General features: G+C 49.5%; 1 protein-coding gene across 2 annotated transcripts in view; it reads left to right on the forward strand.

Annotated features, from left to right (window-relative positions):
• LOC144138273 (protein Dr1-like) overlaps window positions 1–16,511 on the forward strand; it is a 40,012-nt gene extending 23,501 nt beyond the window's left edge. For both annotated transcript variants that reach the window (XM_077670465.1, XM_077670473.1), the window contains one exon: window positions 13,559–16,511. In XM_077670465.1, the coding sequence (XP_077526591.1) occupies window positions 13,559–13,678 (120 nt within the window). In that variant the 3' untranslated portion in view covers window positions 13,679–16,511. The remainder of the gene's footprint in view (window positions 1–13,558) is intronic.
• Window positions 16,512–18,525: the final 2,014 nt, after the last annotated feature.

Raw genomic sequence — 18,525 nt, forward strand, 5'->3', positions numbered from 1 at the left:
AAAAACTGCCTCAGGCATTGAGCTATCGAGGAACGCAACATGAATCTGACGTTATCATACGCGTCCAAGACTGCAAAAGTATGCAAAATGTTCCACTTGTCACCGATATGGGAAATGGTAGCAGCTTGGTTGCATATCTCGTGCAGAACAACTACCCTTCTAATGCAAACATTTACATCCCTTCCTAACGAAAGTAGAGAAAAGTGCGAAAGCTAAAAGTTCTTCCGAATTTCACTGAAAGTGCATTCAAACTATCTCCAAACATTCAAACTCCCAAATCGCAAGCGAACAACGAACGCATGCGACGATTTCTCGCGTACAAGTAACGCATCCACGAACGATCTAAATGTACACGGTTACGTGGTTTATGAGATAAAGATATACTATTGCACTTCGTCTTCAGGGTCGACGCGTGTGAAGTCTTATTTAGAAATGTTCTTTTTTCGCTATTTTCAAGTAACCTTTTTGACACAATGGAAGCCCCAGTTCAGAGAGAGAGAGAGAGAGAGAGATAGGAAGGCTTTTTTGCAGTCCCCGGTTTCACGCACGCACAGTGCGTCCATAGATGTCAGTCAGCAGAGCTTTACGGTATAGAAACCGGTATATGTGGAAATGTAATTTTTTTTTTTTGACAGAGTGCCACTGGTCCAACTAAGAAAGCTTTCGTTTTAAAAGGGAGCAGTGTCACACGGCCAATTTTTACATAATAAGTAGCTGGATCGCACTACTGATTTTGGTGTGTGCATGTTAGCTTGTTTTAACGGTTTGTTCCTGCGCGACGCGAGGTGAAGCACCTGTTACGTTGATGTCCGTTTCGTTCCACAGTCTATCGCGTTCTGTCGTGCTATCTGCTTTGCGTACCGTGATACTAGCGTAATCAGTACGCTGTGGATAACTCACACAAATGTAGTGCGGAGCTTTCTCACATGTATACGCGTTCTAAATGCTTACTTGAATGATTTCAAGTGAATTTACAGCGTTGAGCACTAATGCTACTGTACCAACGCGAGAGACTGGAAGGCAGCGTCACGGAACACCGTTAACAGTTTTGCATTCACCGTAGGAAAGTCACCACCACTTCTACGTTGACCTCCATTTCACTTGTTTATTGCCCTGGAACTACCTCAGCCCAATCCGTTCAATACAGGGAAATATTTATGACCCCCTAATTTAAAGTGACAGAACCATATCGTGACGAGAGCCCTGGCAAAATAAAGAAGTATGATCACGCAGTTTGTTTTGGTGAACGCGCCTCCAATATGCACGAGGACCTGAAGAAAATTTTGAAATGAGGCCTCCCTACCTGAATAGTGGCGATGCTGCAACTTTCACGCCGACGACAAAGGCTTCAGTAATCAGGTACGTTTGTACTCCGGGTGCAAAGGCCCCATGCACAGAAACACAGCAACCAAACCATGAACCAGTTTGGAGCAACTGGAGGGGAAGGCCGCCCTTTTGGATCGAAGCAACGCACGGTGTCACACTGCAGAGAGCGCTCAAAGCACTCGCAAACAAGGGCGGTGCTGGAGCCGGAACTGTTAGAAACAAACGCCTTTTGGCAGCTAAGCCTTCTTAATTGTCGTATTTAATATCTCATGCAATTGTATATCACAGCTTCCCACTACCGTACCCCAGTGTGGAGGTAGAAATCTCGGTAACACATCCGAAGCTCGCATCTTATGCCTTTGGCGGGTGCCGGGCACGCAAATCCCACACCAAACATTTTATGATTACTGCCTTGGTTTTGATTTGCTGAAGCCCTGGGGTCCCGCTGCAACAGATGGACATGTGGGTTCATAGGTTGGCGCCGCATTCCCGGGAAATGCCTACCAGGTCGGATTACAAACTACAACGCTATTCATTCTGCGCCGGGCACGGAGGGTGGGAGGAGAACGCCAAGCAGACTTTTTGTTTCATGTTTCATGAATGCTTTATGTTGCTAGTTCCAAGGTTTCGCAGCATCAGCTTGATGTGAAAGCCACCGCGGCTTCGGATGCGTGCCGTTCATATTCCCCCTCCTGCTTCTCGATGATAATCCCCGCCTGCTGGCCTGGACACATGGCGCCCGCAACTGACACGCCGGTCTGCCATCGGCGCCACGGACAGTCTATGCCTCAAAAAGCCTGCCACAGCACGAAGAGCCGACCTAACATCATCACCGGCCCGCCGGCCAAACGCGCTTGCGCTGCTCGAAGTTCAGTTGCACCAGCGCTGCCGCAGGCTAGGCGGATTAGGGTACTCGAGATGCCGGGTATACGTTCTCGTTTTTGTCGCCGGTGCTCCATTTGAGGTATGACGACGCAGTCGTCGCCACAGACTAATTAAGCAGCCGGACGGCACCATGGACGTTGACGTCGTCGTCTAAAAATTACTATTCCATTCCCATTCCATTCCGGGAAAAATGTGCTTAATTCCATTCCCATTCCATTCCTCCAGCCATTATCCTCATTCCATTCCCATTCCATTCCGGCACCTCAAAAAGGTGGAATGAATCCGGAATGATTCCAATTCCGGAGTGGTAACTCCGCAACACTGCTATCCACCACTGACGCGAGTGACTCACTGACTGCTGCCGCTCAACGGCGGGACCACGACGGCGACACGACGACACGACAGCGGGCTGCGCGAACACCGTCTAGTTGCGCGCAAGCGAAAAATGCGCGAAACCGGCTCAAGGACAGTGTGAGTAGCGTGTTAGGGCGCCTGTTAGGGAGTAGCCATGCAGGTTGTTAGGGCGCCTGGATGGCCTTGGATACACAGCGCTTTCCGCCGAACGGAGAGGCGGCGGGGGAGGGCACGCGTTGGAGAGCGCGTGCACCATGCGGGTTTCACGAGCAGGCAACTTTCGCCGCTGCAAAGTTGGGGGTGCGAGGATTATGCGAGGAAACAAAAAATTCAAGTTTTGGTGGCTCACATTAGGGGTGCGAGGATTACGCGAGTGTGAGGATTACGCGAGTAAATACGGTATAAGGCGAGGTTTTTTCCCAAAATCCATAGTCTCAAAGTCATACTCCGCCTTATATTCGAAGCTCAGAAATATACCTTTTTTTCTTTTTCGACTCTCCAAACTGCACCCTCGCCTTATAATCTGACCGCCTTATAATCTAATAAATGTGGTAATCAAGGTGCAACTCGCGGTTCAAATCGGGTGTCACTTGGGGCGCAACTTGGATGTCATTTCGAGTCCCCGTAGTCCACACCCTCGTCCATCATCCACGGAGTGGAGAAGCTGCCATTTTTTGCTCCTTTCCCCCTCTCGGCTCGCCCGCTCTCTGCGTCATCTGCTCGGCGGCGGCGGCGCCTCGTGGGATTCCCTGGCAGCGTCTATTGCAGTGATCTACGCGCATTGTTGTTTGTTGTTTTTTTTTCTGCGGTCGACTGTTCGTGTTTTCTCCGACGAGTGGTTGTTTTGCGCTTGTGTTGAACGTTGTTTCTCTGTGCAAAAAGTTGCGGGTCTACGTTGTCGACATGCCGGGCGAGGTTCAGTTGAAAGCAAGCACGTGGAAAGCTTTCGGAAAAATGTCGAAACAAGCCTGGAACAAAAAAACAGTGTGACGTGCTAGCATAGCGTCGCAATCAGCCCCGCCAGATTCAGTGGATCAACGAAACTCTCTGGATCTGCCGGGAACGTCAGCCGAGTTGCCTGCCGATGGCATCGTGGGCCCGAGTTGTAGCGACGGCCATTCGTCAAGTGTTAGCAGAGCGGAGCGCGTCGACACTGCGTTCTACTCCGCGGCAGAGCAGCAGCAGCGTGTCAAACGATCACAACAGTGCAAGCAAGCTCTGTCAGGAAAGTCGGCGACCCAGCGGAAGTTCGACCTTCTCGGCGTCAACGAGGGGAGCCAGGCAAGCGATGCTGGAAGTTATTTTGTTATTGTGGACATGAATGCCCTGAACGACGACTTGTTCGCGCAGGCGAAGTGCGGTAGCTGCAGTGCGGGACCCCTGACTCTCACTAAGGCCGAGGATAAGGAGTATGGCTTGGCAGTCAAGCTTGTGTTCGTTTGCGCCACGTGCGAATTTGAGAAGAAACACTTCTCCTCAAGGGTTGCTGGGACAGCAGATATCATTCCCTTTGAAATGAATATGAGGGCCATTAAGGGGGGACGCGGGTCTTAGAATGGTAAAAAAATGGCGAAATGATCGATTTTGAGAAAATCCAATTTTTGGAATTATTGTACCTTCAAGCACCTGCCTTCAAAATATCAACGCGAAATTCCATCGGGAAATACTCTAAAATCATGTTTTGAAACGCCTCGGGGGCCACGAAATGCCCCGAATTGGGCAAAAGTTGCTTCAAATTCCCGCGCGCCCCACGGGCGAAGCACCAGTCCGATCGCCGCCATCTTGGTCTTGTTTTGAAGCTTGTTTCTTTGTGCGCATTTTGCGATATCTCAAAATGGCGTCGCTTGAGTAGAACGACCGCCTTTGCCAGTTTTCCGAAGGCACCTTCTCGGCCGCCGATTGGCTAGAGCGGACGCGCGTGGTTTGAGTTCGCCATACGACCCCTCCCATTGGTTGGCGCCAACTGCTGTCATGGCGGTCGCCATCATGGCGTCTGCTACGCGTGTCTGACGGAGTCCGCTCTTCTGGCGTAGCGCTCGCTTAGAGCAGTTTTTTTTTTTTTACAGTTTCTTCTAATTCTTCCATCGCGTACTTACGTGACTGATGCCAGGAGACGTACATTTGAAGAAGACGACCCGTCATGCGCACGGGAAGCGAAAGCGTCGTCTGCCTATCCCAAAGTCGCGTGGTGCGACTTCGGGCCGCTCGACTCTGCCGGATGAGAATCGTTCGCCGCCTCGTATTGCCTCGCCTGCACCATCGCCTGACCAACCACCTCCGGAATCCATACCGGGTCCAAGCACGGCTTGCCGGCTTGACATGAAGTATTACACGGCGGAGGAGATCGCCGCGCGTACGGAACACGCGGGCGAGGTCAAGCGCGGATGGAGACCAAGTCAGCAACGCAGCGGAAATTTGACCTCCTTGAAGTGGATTTGGCGCACTCAGAGGAAGAATCCGGCACAGATTTTGTCTTAGTGGATTTTGCAATGCTGAAGGACCTTTTTGCGCACTTCAGGTGCGGCAAGTGCGGGCTGGCGGCGCCGGATTTGAGGAAGGCTGACCGGCAGTACGGCCTCGCCGTGAAGCTCGAGGTGACGTGCTCGGTTTGTGAACACCGTGTGGAACGTTTTTCTTCACCAAGGACCGAAGGATCCGGCAATATCACTCCTTTTGAAGTGAATATGAGGGCTTTGAAAAGTATTCAGAGCATCGGGAAGGGGGTGACTGCTCTGTCAGATTTTTGTGCTGGTATGAACTTGTCCCACAGAGGCCTGCACCACAAGACATTCCAAGCGCACTTGAGGAAAGTGGTTCAGGTTTGCGAGGACACTGCAGCAGCCTCTGAAGCTGATAGTGTGCATGCCGTCAAGGACTTGTACTCGGACCTTGGTCAGCCGCCAAACAACATAGATGTGATGTTTGATGGCACGTGGATGACAAGGGGACGGTCGTCACACATTTGAGTGGGCTGCATCATTGAAGTGACACCGGCTTTGTGATTGATCATGTAGTCCTCTCTAACTTTTGCTTAGGTTGCACCATCGGACCCAGAGCTTCAGATGAGGGCTACGAAGATTGGCTGGCAGACCATGAGTGTCAGCGAAACATTGACTGTGGTGCAGGACGCATGGAGGTAGAGGCAGCCCTGATAATGTTCAAGCGCTCGCTCTCCAAGAATGGGCTGTGGTACACAACCGTGATGTCCGATGGAGATAGACCATGCACGGCTTGAAGGAAGAAGGCGTCTATGGGTTTATCCTCATAGGCCAAGAAAGTTTGCCTTTCGGCTACATTTATTTTCCCCAAAAGGCTCTTTTGAGGGCCAACAACACGATGCATTTGCGGAAAACGCACTGCGCAGTGTCCCACCCCGGTATCCTCTCAAACTTCCAGCATAAAAACCGTGAATGAAATAGCCTCACCAAAGAACAAAAAAAGGGGGGCACCTAAAGCAAGTTTCACCCTCACACTTTTGCCGTATCCAATATTCTGGGTACCACAGTGCACTGTAATAGATGATGGCACTTTACGAAGGACTGTTGCAGTTTTCACGACACCAGCAAGACACCACCAGATTTCACAACGCTAGCAAAATGCCAACCGATTCGAAGTCGATAAATTTTGCTAAATTCCTGATGGGGTCCGTTACTTGGCCTTTTGTATCTCCAGTTCTAGTTGACATTTTTGGAATCCAAAGACAGATTTGAAAATGGGAAGAACATGTCTTTGTTACTGGGAAATTTTGAAGCTACACTACTGACGATTCATCTCATAACACATGGCCAAACTTCAAATGCAGTTTTCTCAGTTTCTTTTTTTCGGTCACTTCCCTCAGCCTTACGCAGCTTTTTGGAAACTTCTTTTTGCTTCATAAGGTCAATCTTGGTACCATTTTTTTCAGTACAGCCTGAGGCAGCCGATGACATTCTTAGTTTTTCTGTTTAGGCTACGCATAAATAATGACTTGCAGTTATTTTGATGAGCCAAAATATCGAATACTGCCATCTTTTGTACTTGACATATTTTTTCAGGATGCCGTGACTTTAGAGAAAAACGAAGAATGTCATCGGGTATGGGAACACTCTGGCTATCCATTCATGTAATTAAAAGCGACAAAATGCAATGCGAAAGTTCATTAAAGCTGCGTAAGAAATTACCTAATTGCGGTTTAGAATTTGTATGATAACTTTCGAACTAACAGCACCAGCTCAAATATAATTGCATATTTGAAATCTACAGAGAAAAGCACATCCGTGTGCAAATATTCATAAGTTTCTACCCATAAATAAAAAAGTTAGTTTTAAGACCCTCGTCCCCCCTTAAGGGAATACAGTCGATTGGCAAAGGTGTGACAGCCCTTGCAGACTTCTGCGTGTGCATGAACCTGTCCCACCGTGGCCTGCATCATAAGGCTTTCCAGGGGCATTTGAAAACAAAGCTTGTTCAAGCCTCTGAAGCCTGTGCAACTGCAAGTGAAGCTGCCAGTGCAGCAGTTGTCAAGACTATCTTCGCAGATCTCTTGAACCCAGTTGGCAATATTGATGTCATCTTTGGCAGGTCTTGGTTGACCCGAGGGCAAAGCTCCCACATCAGTGTGGGGTGCATCATAGAGCTCTACTCGGGATTGGTCTTGGACCACGTGGTGTTCTCGGAACACTGCGGTGTTCTCGAGAAGACCAAGGCTCAGGAGGAGTCACTCAGAGGTAGAGGCCGACTGACTCAAGACCGAATCGAGAAGATTCAGAGCTGCTACGGCTATGCCCTTAGGAGCAACCGCAACGACGTGCCAGGGATGAAGAGGGCAGTGGAAGCCACACTCTTGCACATGACGTCCACAGCCAGTGCACCAAACCACAGCAAGGGCCCTAACGGGGACGAGTCATGGTGAAAGTACAACCGAGCCCTTGCTAACGGCGAGTATCCACCTGCACACAAGAACCCCCTTCCCGACTGCGTTCGGGTTGCCCTGGAGCCAGTGTTCGCCAGGCTGAGCAACGAAGACCTGCTGGCACTGTGCAGTGGTGGGATGAGCCAGAATGCCAGTGACAGCCTCCACTCTGTCATCTGGACCTAGGCCTCGAAGAACTCCAACACCTCTCTGAACAGTGTGAAGAGGGCTGTTGCAGAGGCCGTTGCAGTGTACAACCAGGGTAGGCGAGCAACAATGGAGTCCGTCACTGCAAGCCTGGGCTATACCGCCAGCAGCTGCCTTGTGCTCCGCAGCATAGAAAAAGACAGCCTGCGCTTGCACCAGGCAAACGCAGCCCACGAGAGCCGCAGCAGCGTGAAGGAGAGGTTCTCCAGGCGGCACAGGAACTACACGTCTGGCGACTACAGCCCGGGACAGCTGTGAAAGGACCCATCCGGAGCCGCACAAACAAAAGGCCCTTCTTATAGCCATAAAAATTCTGCTTTGGGAGATGGCTCATGCTGCTGACGCCTCCTGTAGCCTTTCCAAAGGTCTTCTCATTACATTGTGAATTTTTTTTTTTTTACACTCCGGTCGTTCTTTCGATTTTTTTTTTTTTTTTTGTTGCTCTAATCGGTACGAAACTTAATCTCAGTTTGTTCAGGAAGAACTACATTTCATGTTTGCAAACATTATTACACAGAATCCCTCAGAATTTTGTGCAATCAGTGTCAAAACTTCAATTGTAATTTAGTCAGCTTCACGTTGTTTGCGGATGTGCCTAGCCGATGTGCCTAGCCTTACGGGGTTTTCAGGGGTTTCTTTTTTGACGATTTCAACCAAACTTACACCGTTGAATTCAGAATGAAATGCCCTGCATGCTGATGCTATTTTTAATGGTGCAATATGCACCAAATAATTGTAATAAGCAATAATGTGACCTCTTTAGGCTGTGTGAACAGCATACTGAGCATGATTAGCCTAATTTTATTTAATAAACCGTTTTTACAGAAATATAAATAGCATTAGCATGCATGGCACGTCTTAAGCTAAATTTTCATACCACGAATTTTTAAAAATTCAATTAGAAAGTTCCTTAATGGCCCGTAAGAAATGACCTAATTAGGCTCCGGTATTTCCTTTGTAACTCAAAAACTAAATATGCTACCTCGAAACTAATTGCATATTTAAAATCTGGAAAACAAGACACATATGCATAGTAATTTTCATGGCCCTAGCTCAAATAATAAAGTTCATTTCAAGACCCACGTCTCCCCTTAAAGGGACACTAAAGGGTAGCATTTCGGCTGGCATACCCGCTAATTTTCCCGCCATTTTTGCGCGGGGCTACCTTGGTAGCCAGACCAGGACTGCCCTCTGTTGATTAGCTTGCATCATACATTTGCAGGTACTACAAACGTATTGGGGCCCGTAAAGGCCGCAGATCTGGCAGCCCGCTCTGGTTACAAACCCCTGTGCGCTCGTGCCGCGGGCTCGGGCTTGAGCCCAGGTTCGTTTTTTTAGATGCGACGCTGAGGAGCATCTCTTGCTGGCGGCCCTGTCCTGCGTCCGTCGGCAGCAGCGTCCGCGTCCGCACAGCTGCGTCTCTCCTCCGCTCACCCCCTCTCCTCTCGCCGTGATAGCGCGCCCTCTCCCCCAACATCTGTGGCGCATGCAGTGCGGCGCGCTCTCACTCCACCCGTGGGCGGCGCTGCGCGGCTCAAGTGCGCTGTGCGCATGTGCAGCGCCCTCTCACTCTGCGGTCTCCTCTCCTTCGGGTGGGCTGCGCATTAAGCGGAGTGCCGCACTTCGGCCGGTCTCTCAGTCTACGGTCGTCCGCGCTACGCTTGCGCTCTCTCTCTCGCATTACCCGATGATTGCTCACGCAATTCGAGTAATCGACCCAACGGAAATGCACAATGGAACCCCCTTCAGGGTCACATCACACCAGGGTTCCCGCAAAATAAAATGGGCGTTTTTTTTTTTTTTTTTTTTTTTTTTCTTTGTCTCTTTTGGAGGTACTACAAATGTATTGGGGCCCTTAAAGGCCGCAGATCTGTCACTGCGTGCTCGTGCCCCGGATCGTGCTCGGGCCCTGTTCGGTTTTTTGCTTCGTCCTTAGGGGAGGTACTACGAACGTATGGGGCCCATAAAGGCATTCCATAAGGGGGGGGGGGGAGGCATCCTGGTCTGGCAACCATGGTAGCCCCGCGAAAAAAAAAAAAAAAAGAGAACGAACCCGAGCACGAGCCAAGACGTGAGCGCGCAGGGGTTTGTAACCAGAGCGGGCTGACAGATCGGCGGCCTTTACGATGTCGGTAGTCTACAACAATGAACGCAAGCAATACGAAAGCGGCAAAAGGAAGAAGATCCACTGCAGGTAGTTAAGGAAGCTCAGGTGGGTTGCCTGAGTTTCCTATCTTGTGTTCTCCACACGTGGATGTTGCTTTGCTATCGGTAAAGCATAACCTCGCCCGGTTCGAACCTTATCGGCCGTGAAAGGTCCAAGGTACTTACTGCAGTGGTTATCCGACCGATCCGACCTTGTGCAGTTCCCTTGGCGGTGAGTTGCTGTTGATAATCCCTAAATGGTGTATCTTGTAGTTCTACCCTTGTTATGTTTGAGCCCAGGCGACCGGGTGAGGGTGCTGTAAAGAGTGTTTATTTCACACTATGTTCGCGTGAGAAAACAATACGAGACAGTCGGGATCGCCAGACGAAGACGCACGCACGCCTGACCGAGGCCTTGCCGGCGGCCCTGCTGGCATGATATTTGAAGCGGCGCTTCTCGCATCTCAAGGGGCTTTCCTGATCACAACCATCTCGTGTTCTCTTCATTCACGCGAACCTAGCGTGAAATACACACTCACTTCCCGGCACCTGTGTGGAGTAGCCTTCATGGCCAAGGCTCTCCCCTTGGCCCAAACCTAACAAGAGTAGAACTACGCGACACACTATTTACAAATTGTTTATGAAGAGCAACTTGGCGGTGAATGGAAGGGTACAAGGTCGGATCAGTCGGCTTTCATGGGCGATGAAGTTCAGCTTGCCAGATTGGGGAGGCGTTCTGACACCAGCCGCTGGTCGAAACTTCACCACATTTCACCAGCAGTACTGTTGTAATGTATTCCTGGCTCCTGCATCTCTTCTGTGCATAGTCTCTAAGATTGTGTTCTTGTTGCTTTTGTCCATTCCATGCGGAGGGGGACGTTGATTTAGCAAAATAGGTTTGAGTGTTGTAAAATAAAATTTTTCATTGATATCTGTCGCAGTGGTAGCTAAAAGAACTCTTACTCCATTTTCTATCGGCGTTATCGCACTGAAAGTTACCCCGAGTCCAAAGTTACCCCGCTGTACTTTTTGCCTATCTCTATTTTCAAACGTAAAACATAATGCAAACAAGGTATATTTCTCTCAAATTACTATGTGAGCGTCATACAAAACAAGTTAGCGATAAATATGTTAGTGACGAAACACCAGTGGGACGTCCTCCATACAGAATTTCAGACAATGTTATTCAGTGTGGTTTGTTGGCTCCAATGTCACATTTGAGTTTTCATTTCTATCGGGGGGCGGAGGTGATGATGAATACACTTTATTTAAGTTGAGGGGCTGGTATTTGGGCACCCACCCGGTTGGAGGCTTCCTTATTCCGGGATGCCTTGCACTGTGCTGCCACCCTTGCCCTCTCCTCCAATTGTCGCTGGTCTGAGTGGTCGGAGCTGGTCAGCAGCTCCTTCCACTGCTCAAAGGTAGGGGTGAGGCTTGGGGATTGCTGGCACTCCCATACCACGTAAAACCAAAAATACTTATCGAGCACACTAAAACGTGCATGCAGTCCAGTAATGTGAGTCGCTCGTCATGTTTAGGAGTGAAAAGCAAAAAAATGCCTGTGTGTACGAGATTTTGGCGCACGTTAAAGATCCCCAGGGGGTCAAAATTAATTTGGAGCCCTCCACTACGGTGCGCCTCATCGCCTGCGTTGCGTCGGCGCATCAAACCCTACAATCAATCAATCTTCATGTTTAGGAGCTTTTTGAAAAAACTTTCATCCAGGGGAAGAAAACCATGGTTCAAAGCAGTAACATAACTTTTTCGCCACTTTTCACCACATGTTCGGGCAATATGGAGGACTTCAGAGTCACGGTCAAAGAAGGCATATCTGACCACAAACTGATTTCGCTTGAGATTCTGTGTGGTACAAAACCTCTCAAACGACCCTTCGTTTGGGTGCCTGTTAGTGGCTACGGCCGGGCAGATGACACGCCAGTTTTGGATTTTTTTGGAAACTGCTTTTGATGATTTCAAGCAAGCCATCGAAAAGTGTCAAAAGCCATAAGTGATAGTTAAAGGGGCCCTAAACAGGGTTCCAAAGGTTGAGATTTTACGTGCGCAATCATTGGAGTACTATCCAAAGAACATCCTGTCGCAAAAATGATTTAAAAGTGTCCAGTATTAGCCGAGCTATCGTTCATTAAAAAGGGCCCGCAACAAGGCCTGGCGCATTCCCTCTTTAACCGCTCCTCCAAAGCACTGTGGAAGCGGAGACGCCACCGACCAGGCACAAGACCTGATCGGTGACACCTAGAGAAACAGGGTTGCGTCGAGAAGCGCGCAGCCATTGGCTCCGCTCGGCGGTACGTCACGCTTGTAGCAGACGACGGCCAAGCTCCGCCTACTACCGCTCAGCGGGGTCGGTCGGTGGCGGGCCCGCATCGAACGGCTCCTCGCGGCGGCCGTGCTCGCGGCGGCGGAAACGAGCGCAAACGAGCGTTTGAAGGCAAGATAGGGGGCTTCCTAACTGAACATGCTCGCCAACGACAATAATTGAAGATTGCCACCGACGACTATAGCGGCTCGCTTGCGGCTCGCTAGCGTTAGCGTTTCGCGGTTAACTCGTCCCACCGAGGTCGGTGAAAAGGCTTAGCCTCGCCGCCGTCATCCAGACACTGCTTTGCGAGGCCGCGACGACGACGACCCCCCGCGCAATCTTTCACTGCACTATCACCCCCTTTCGCGTATTTGCAAACTGATTTTCAGCAATAGTCCCGTACTGGCGGGCGGTGACAAGATTTAGCTGCTGCGGTGTATGCGTTATCGTGCGTACACCGCACAGTGGGCTGCTTGCCGACCGAGCAGGCAGATGCTTGCCGCGGTTGCGTGTGTAGCGGCCGTTTGTGCCCGCAGAGATTTTCCGTGTTTTTCAGCGTTATTAATACCTTGTAAACGACTACAAACTCAGCTACGCTCGTGTAAGGGATGGCGGCGATAAACATTCGTCCATGCCACCCGTGCAGGACGAATACGCCGTGCCGCCGGTGCAGGAGCGCTGCGCGCAACCGCGTTTCTCCCAGAGCCGGGAACGCTGACTGGCTACAGCACTTAACGGGGCCCACCAATAGCGCAGCCGTACTGTTGAGAGCTTCGTGCGTCACACGGGTGCGTCACAACCGCTCTGTTGCACGGCAGAGCGCGCAAGTGTGGCGGCAAGGAAGCGGTAGGTGAGCAAGGAAGAACGAAAGCAACTTGCGTGTTTGCGCGGCCCCTGCTTTACGCAGAGGTGTAATATTTGGTATACATTGTCGTGAAGGGGTACTCTAGCGATTGCGCGATTGAAATGGCGACCTTCAGAAACCTATTTAGGGCCCCTTTAAGTTACCTTTGCGAATACGGGAGTGAGTGACCTTGCTTCTTTGGACTGTCGTGTAGTGCCTAAGCTCGTGGGAAAGCGGCAGGCGCAAATCGCCCAGTTTTTCACGGTGAAATAAATCCTTAAAGGGGAAGTTCACCATCACATATGTCAAGCATTTTGGTTTCTTCTGTGCTTTATTCATGCGAGCCTTAACTCAAAACCTGCATGTAATGAAAACGTGGATGTAGTAAAAAATTGTGAATCTTTGTCAGCTTCGTTATATCCAGGCTTAACTGTACTACAATCACCCAGTCATGCTTCTTGGCAGCAGCTTGCGTTAGGGGCTGGGGAGTGACCACTGCCTCGCATGTTTCCCCCGACATCTCCGCTATATCGGGACAGAGCAGTGCTCTTAGTGCCTTGTCTTGGTGGCCCCTCGCTTGTTGCAGGCTCGGCAGCAGCAGGCGGAGCTGGCGCAGCAGGAGTGGACGCAGATGCAGCAGGCGGCCCAGCTGCAGCTGCAGCAGCAGATGAGCCGCACCCACGCGGCCGACGAGGACGACTACTGAGCGGGAGGGGGCAAGGGGCTGCTCCGCTTCAATGCGCACAATGTGAGGGGGGACAGGCTGGCTGTTGGCCCGGTTTCGCACCGGTGCTGGTGGACAGGCAGCATCGCAAATACAGATACCAAGGCGTGGGAGTGATGCTCTTTGTTTGTGCAGGGGGGTTTGTGGAAGCCGGGGGAACGCTCTGGTGTGTTCAAATCAGGTGTCCGCCACAAAGGCAGGAAACTGTGACAGCCTTGTTAGGGCACTGTACTGTTGGCCGCCTCGGCACAGAAATCCTGCAGGGTGGCGCGCTGCTGCCATTGCTGTTCACAGGCATTGGCATGCCGCTGGGAAAAAGGGGGGTAACATTTCGTTGCGGTTTTTCCAAGATGTAGCTAGTCGGGTTGGAGGTCCTCACCTTGAACAGTGGTACCACACCAGAAGCTTGCACTCGGGGTACCCGGGAGTACTCTGTTATGATAATGCGCTTACTAGTTGGGCATGCAAGCAGGCCTGTCACCGATTCGGAGCTTATCACATCGTGCATTGATTGTGGTTGTTTGAGGAAAGTGTGTGCAGGAGTGCGTGTGTACGGTAGTTGACCCCGTTGTTGCAGCGGGTGTCCGTTGTTCTAGAACAATGGTTCACGCGTGCACCATGTGCACAGTAGGGCTTTCCTTTTCTTTTTTGTCGCCCACGCTGGCATTTGTTGGTCTCCTTCACCAGTGCCGAAGTAGTGCACGGCCGCACAGCCAAGCGCACACTCACGCTATCGACGGAAGTCTCGCTACCCTGCACGGAATTTGCACTAGTGCAGGTTGAGAAAAGTAGTTCCACTATATGTATGTGTGTGTGTGTGTTGGTGTTGCATCGTGTGTTTGTCCCTTGTAGTTCTGACGAGGTCCTTTAAAGCCATGCTGGCATTGCATGGTCAGCGTTGGGTTTGTTCTTTTGGTCATCATTGCGTGCATTTGTGGGCAGTCGCCGGTCTTCTGCCTAGACTGTTTTTGGACACTCGCTAAACCGTGTTTGTCAGAACTAATGCACAAGTCCGCTGCGTTCTTTTGATAGCTGTAAAAGGGGGGGAACTGTTGTCCCCCCAGACATTGCTTGCAGGGCAAAGCTGCAGTCTTTTTCACTGCCGAGAGGAGCCGTATCGATTCTTGCATCGTTTCATTCCCAGTGGTGGTTTTACTGCAAATTTGCAGTAGTCGAACCGAGACGAAAAAAACTTGTACCTTCAGTGTCTCGGGCCGTCGATTGAGTGATCTTGACTCTTTGTTCGTGGCTGAATCGTTAACCAGGCCTGGTTCAATCCTGGGCTGTTTCTTGTCGCTGCCTCGTGCAACCGGACCCGGTTCACCACATGGCACCTTCGCTCTCTGTTTGTTATTGAATAATGTAAACAGGTGAGCTGAACAAGTGATGCCTTTGCTCTTTTTTTCGTTCTTGGGTCATTAAATGAGGCAAGTGGGCCCCATAAAAAGAACCTCAAAACAGCTGCACTCCCCAGTATAGAGATTCAGGATTCTACCGAGTGGAAGGAACACGAAGAGTGTCTTAACAAAATGGAAACGCGCAGTTCTTGTCGTTCCCAGTGTCGCACCATTACTAATGTGCACCTATCAGCCTGCAATTCCAATTGGTTGTTTCGTATTCAGTTAAACCATAATGTGGCACATTTCACTGTAACAAATTACTCGGCATAAGGAAGTAACTAATTTCATTACTTTCATGTGCATCGAACGTCTCCGTGTATTTTGAGCCTCTATACATGGAAACAGTTATTTTGCAATTGCAGTTTCAGCACAAGGACCCATTCACAGTGCGGTGGTCAAGGCCAAATTATTGCTAAAAGGTCAGTGTGGCGCCTATTTTAGCTGTGAATCAAGAGGGAAAAGTCTCGGCTTCCATCTCCTCTGTTGTGAATCAACTCGTAATGTTTTCAAGGAGGCCAGTATAGTTTGTGTGGGCTGTGGCAAGGTTCAACTGTTCACCACTGAAGGTTAAATCAATGGGCTGTTTTTTGTTTTGCACGTTCATTGATAATGTAAGTTTTAGTCTGCATTTCACTGCAGGTGTGTGAATAATCGAATACATTGCAAATAGCATTTGCTGTTCGATTCAATTAGCAGTGTGCTAGTACAAACTGTTTTTTTATTGTTTGTATTTTTAAATCAAATAAAAAAAATCTGGCTTTGCCACCATACAAGAAGGCTGCTCGTGTTGGCTTTCCCGCATATCACTTAAGTTGTAGGGAAGTGTGACCTATATGTGGGTGTGCGAGTGAATTGAGGACTAATTTTGCGGGCGTATTTGCAGGCATTCAAGCGGAACAACCCTGCACATTGTGTGGAACAAGAGGTTTGCAGATTTGGCCTTTTAGCCCTGCATTCCCTTTTGAAACTTGCATTGAAGAATGTTGGCTATGACTTGGGGCCTGTAACTTTACTTCCACGGTGGTGAAACTTGTTGAGGGGGTTTTACAGAGACGCATTAATAGCCGTCGTTAACAGCTGCTTGTTCAGGAAACTGTCTAGGCCTGTCTAGATAATAAGCTGCATTGATTTCAAAGCAGATATGCTCAGCCCATGCCAAAATGGCTTCAGCCCTGGTTGTGCTATCTTTTCCACGTGGTTGGTGGATGCCCCTCCCACCCTCTCCCCAAACGAAATCCGTACAGCTCTCCCGAGCTCTGGAGGCGCGCCCTGTCCAGCTCATGCCTGTCCGACCAGCTTCCACTGGTGGAGCGGGCTGTAGCGGCTGGCAAAGCATGTGGGGTCTTGGACTTCGGACTCCACCTCCTGAAGACTCCATACAGATTTGCTACACAATAAAGATGTTTATCCTCCTCCTCCTCCTCCTCCTCCCACATAAGCGCCTCACTACACTTGCACGTCCCTGTGACCAGGTTGTTTGTCTAGTGACTCTGGACATTGCAAATTCTTAGAATAGCTTTTACGGGGGTGAGACAGCTGCGCATATTGCGCAGATTTGATACAAATTTGTTTTCCTGCGCCAGGCTGCTCCAAAAGCTTGAAAATAGCAAAAATTGCACCAAACTGCTCCTAAACAGTCCGAGGGCCAAGGAATTTAACGCTCCCGTCAGTTCCAGTGCGGAAGAATGCTTACTGACGGCATAATTTTCCAGCACCCCCAAGGTGATGCTGTTTGTAAAGGTTTAATTGATTGATCATTCCATAAAAAACCTGCTTAAAATTGTCCCCGAGGTAGTTTTTTTCGAAAGTCACAATGTCGGGTTGCACATGTTATATTCTGTGCGTTTTTAAAATTTTCCCATTGAAAACCATTGCAAAGTCCTGTAGAAAAAATGGTTAGGTGTACTGAGGCGTCAAACCACTTGTGCAAGTTGATAAAAAAACGGCAATTTTTGGAGCGCCGTATCTCCTGAACGACATTACTGGGCACCGCCACCTTCGTGTGATGAAGATATGAAAACATGGCCGCCGGGCGAAGCAGTTCCTTGTGGTTCAGGCAGAGCGCTCTTCGCCAATTTCTACCTTGGTTTTAGTTATGGGGGTGGCTGGGTCTACATTTAGTCGTTTGATCGGTTGCGGGAAGGGGTGCGACTCAAAAGACAGGAGCTCATCAAAAACAGGGCGCCCGCGAATTCGCCGTGTTTCGGCCTTGAGTGTGAGGCCGGTACGTGCTTGAAGTGAAATTTCGGACTCATTGCGGTGTTATAAAACACTGAGTTGAGTTATGATGCCTTTCCCAGCGGACTTGCGGGCGACGGGAATGGGACAATCGATGCTGCAAAAGTGGCGGCGCAGGCTACATCGCCGCGAAATGTTCAAGCAGTCTTTGATAGCGGGATGGGCTATTATTGCACGCTAGTAATAATTGTTCATTTATCTGAAGTGAAATTTATTGCCAAAAGAAGGGAGGTGGATAAACATACCAACGTTACTCAGATTACGATCGTAGTAAACATGCACCTTGGGGATTGAAATGGGAGGGCTGGTGGGGTGCGACGACTGTGACCTCGCTTTGCTCAGCTTTGGCCGTGGCTCTACACGTGTTCGTAAAGACGAGTCTGCATGGGATTACAAAAATAATTTTGACATTCACATGATAATAAAAATGCCTTACGACCGCTTAGTTTTTCAGTTCCATATTATCAATGGAACTCCACGCTATCTATGCATAGAGCCTAAGAATTCAAAAATGGTTAGTAAAAAGGTAGTGCAGCTCGTACCTTGTGATACTCTGGTAGAAAAAACTTTATTGAAAGGCTGTTGCAGTGTTATGTGCGTTCAAAACCAATTAAAAAGTGCACATTTCACCTGTGAGTTGCCAAAAATTTGATTTTTTTTGGCTCCTAAGGTGATATAATGAATGTCGTTCTTCTGCTCCAAATCAAGGTTCTTCTGCTCCCAAATCTGATTCAGCTGTCTCACCCCTGCTTTTAGTATCCAATGTTGCTGCCCGATTGCAGAACCTTAAGCTTCCGAAGCTACACTTTGGCATGGACTTCAAGAGTTTCTGGGGAACAGACAGTTCAATTTCGGCAGCGTTAATATTAACAATGTGGGCCATTTAGCTGCTGGAGAAGTGGAACAGCGAAGTAAGGACAAAACCTAAGTGAGGGGGCACACCACAGGAATAACACCCGAATACCATTTCTTAGCAGTGGCCATAGAGCTTCTGCAAGGGGTGGTTCTTGCACGAGTTCTTTTTAGTGCCCTGTTATGTGGTTTTTAGTGTTTGCATCTACATTATGCCGATGATACTACGTTCTGCTATTCAGATTTTTTTTATGTGTCTGAGTTAATATTCTTGACTCCTTGTCTTTGTTTCAATGCCATCTCCCGCTGGTCTCTAGCTCTGTGTACATCACTGCCTGC

Source organism: Haemaphysalis longicornis, unplaced genomic scaffold (genome assembly GCF_048455015.1).
Source record: "Haemaphysalis longicornis isolate Haplotype H1 unplaced genomic scaffold, Haemaphysalis longicornis Haplotype H1 scaffold_1, whole genome shotgun sequence".
NCBI lineage: Eukaryota > Metazoa > Arthropoda > Arachnida > Ixodida > Ixodidae > Haemaphysalis > Haemaphysalis longicornis.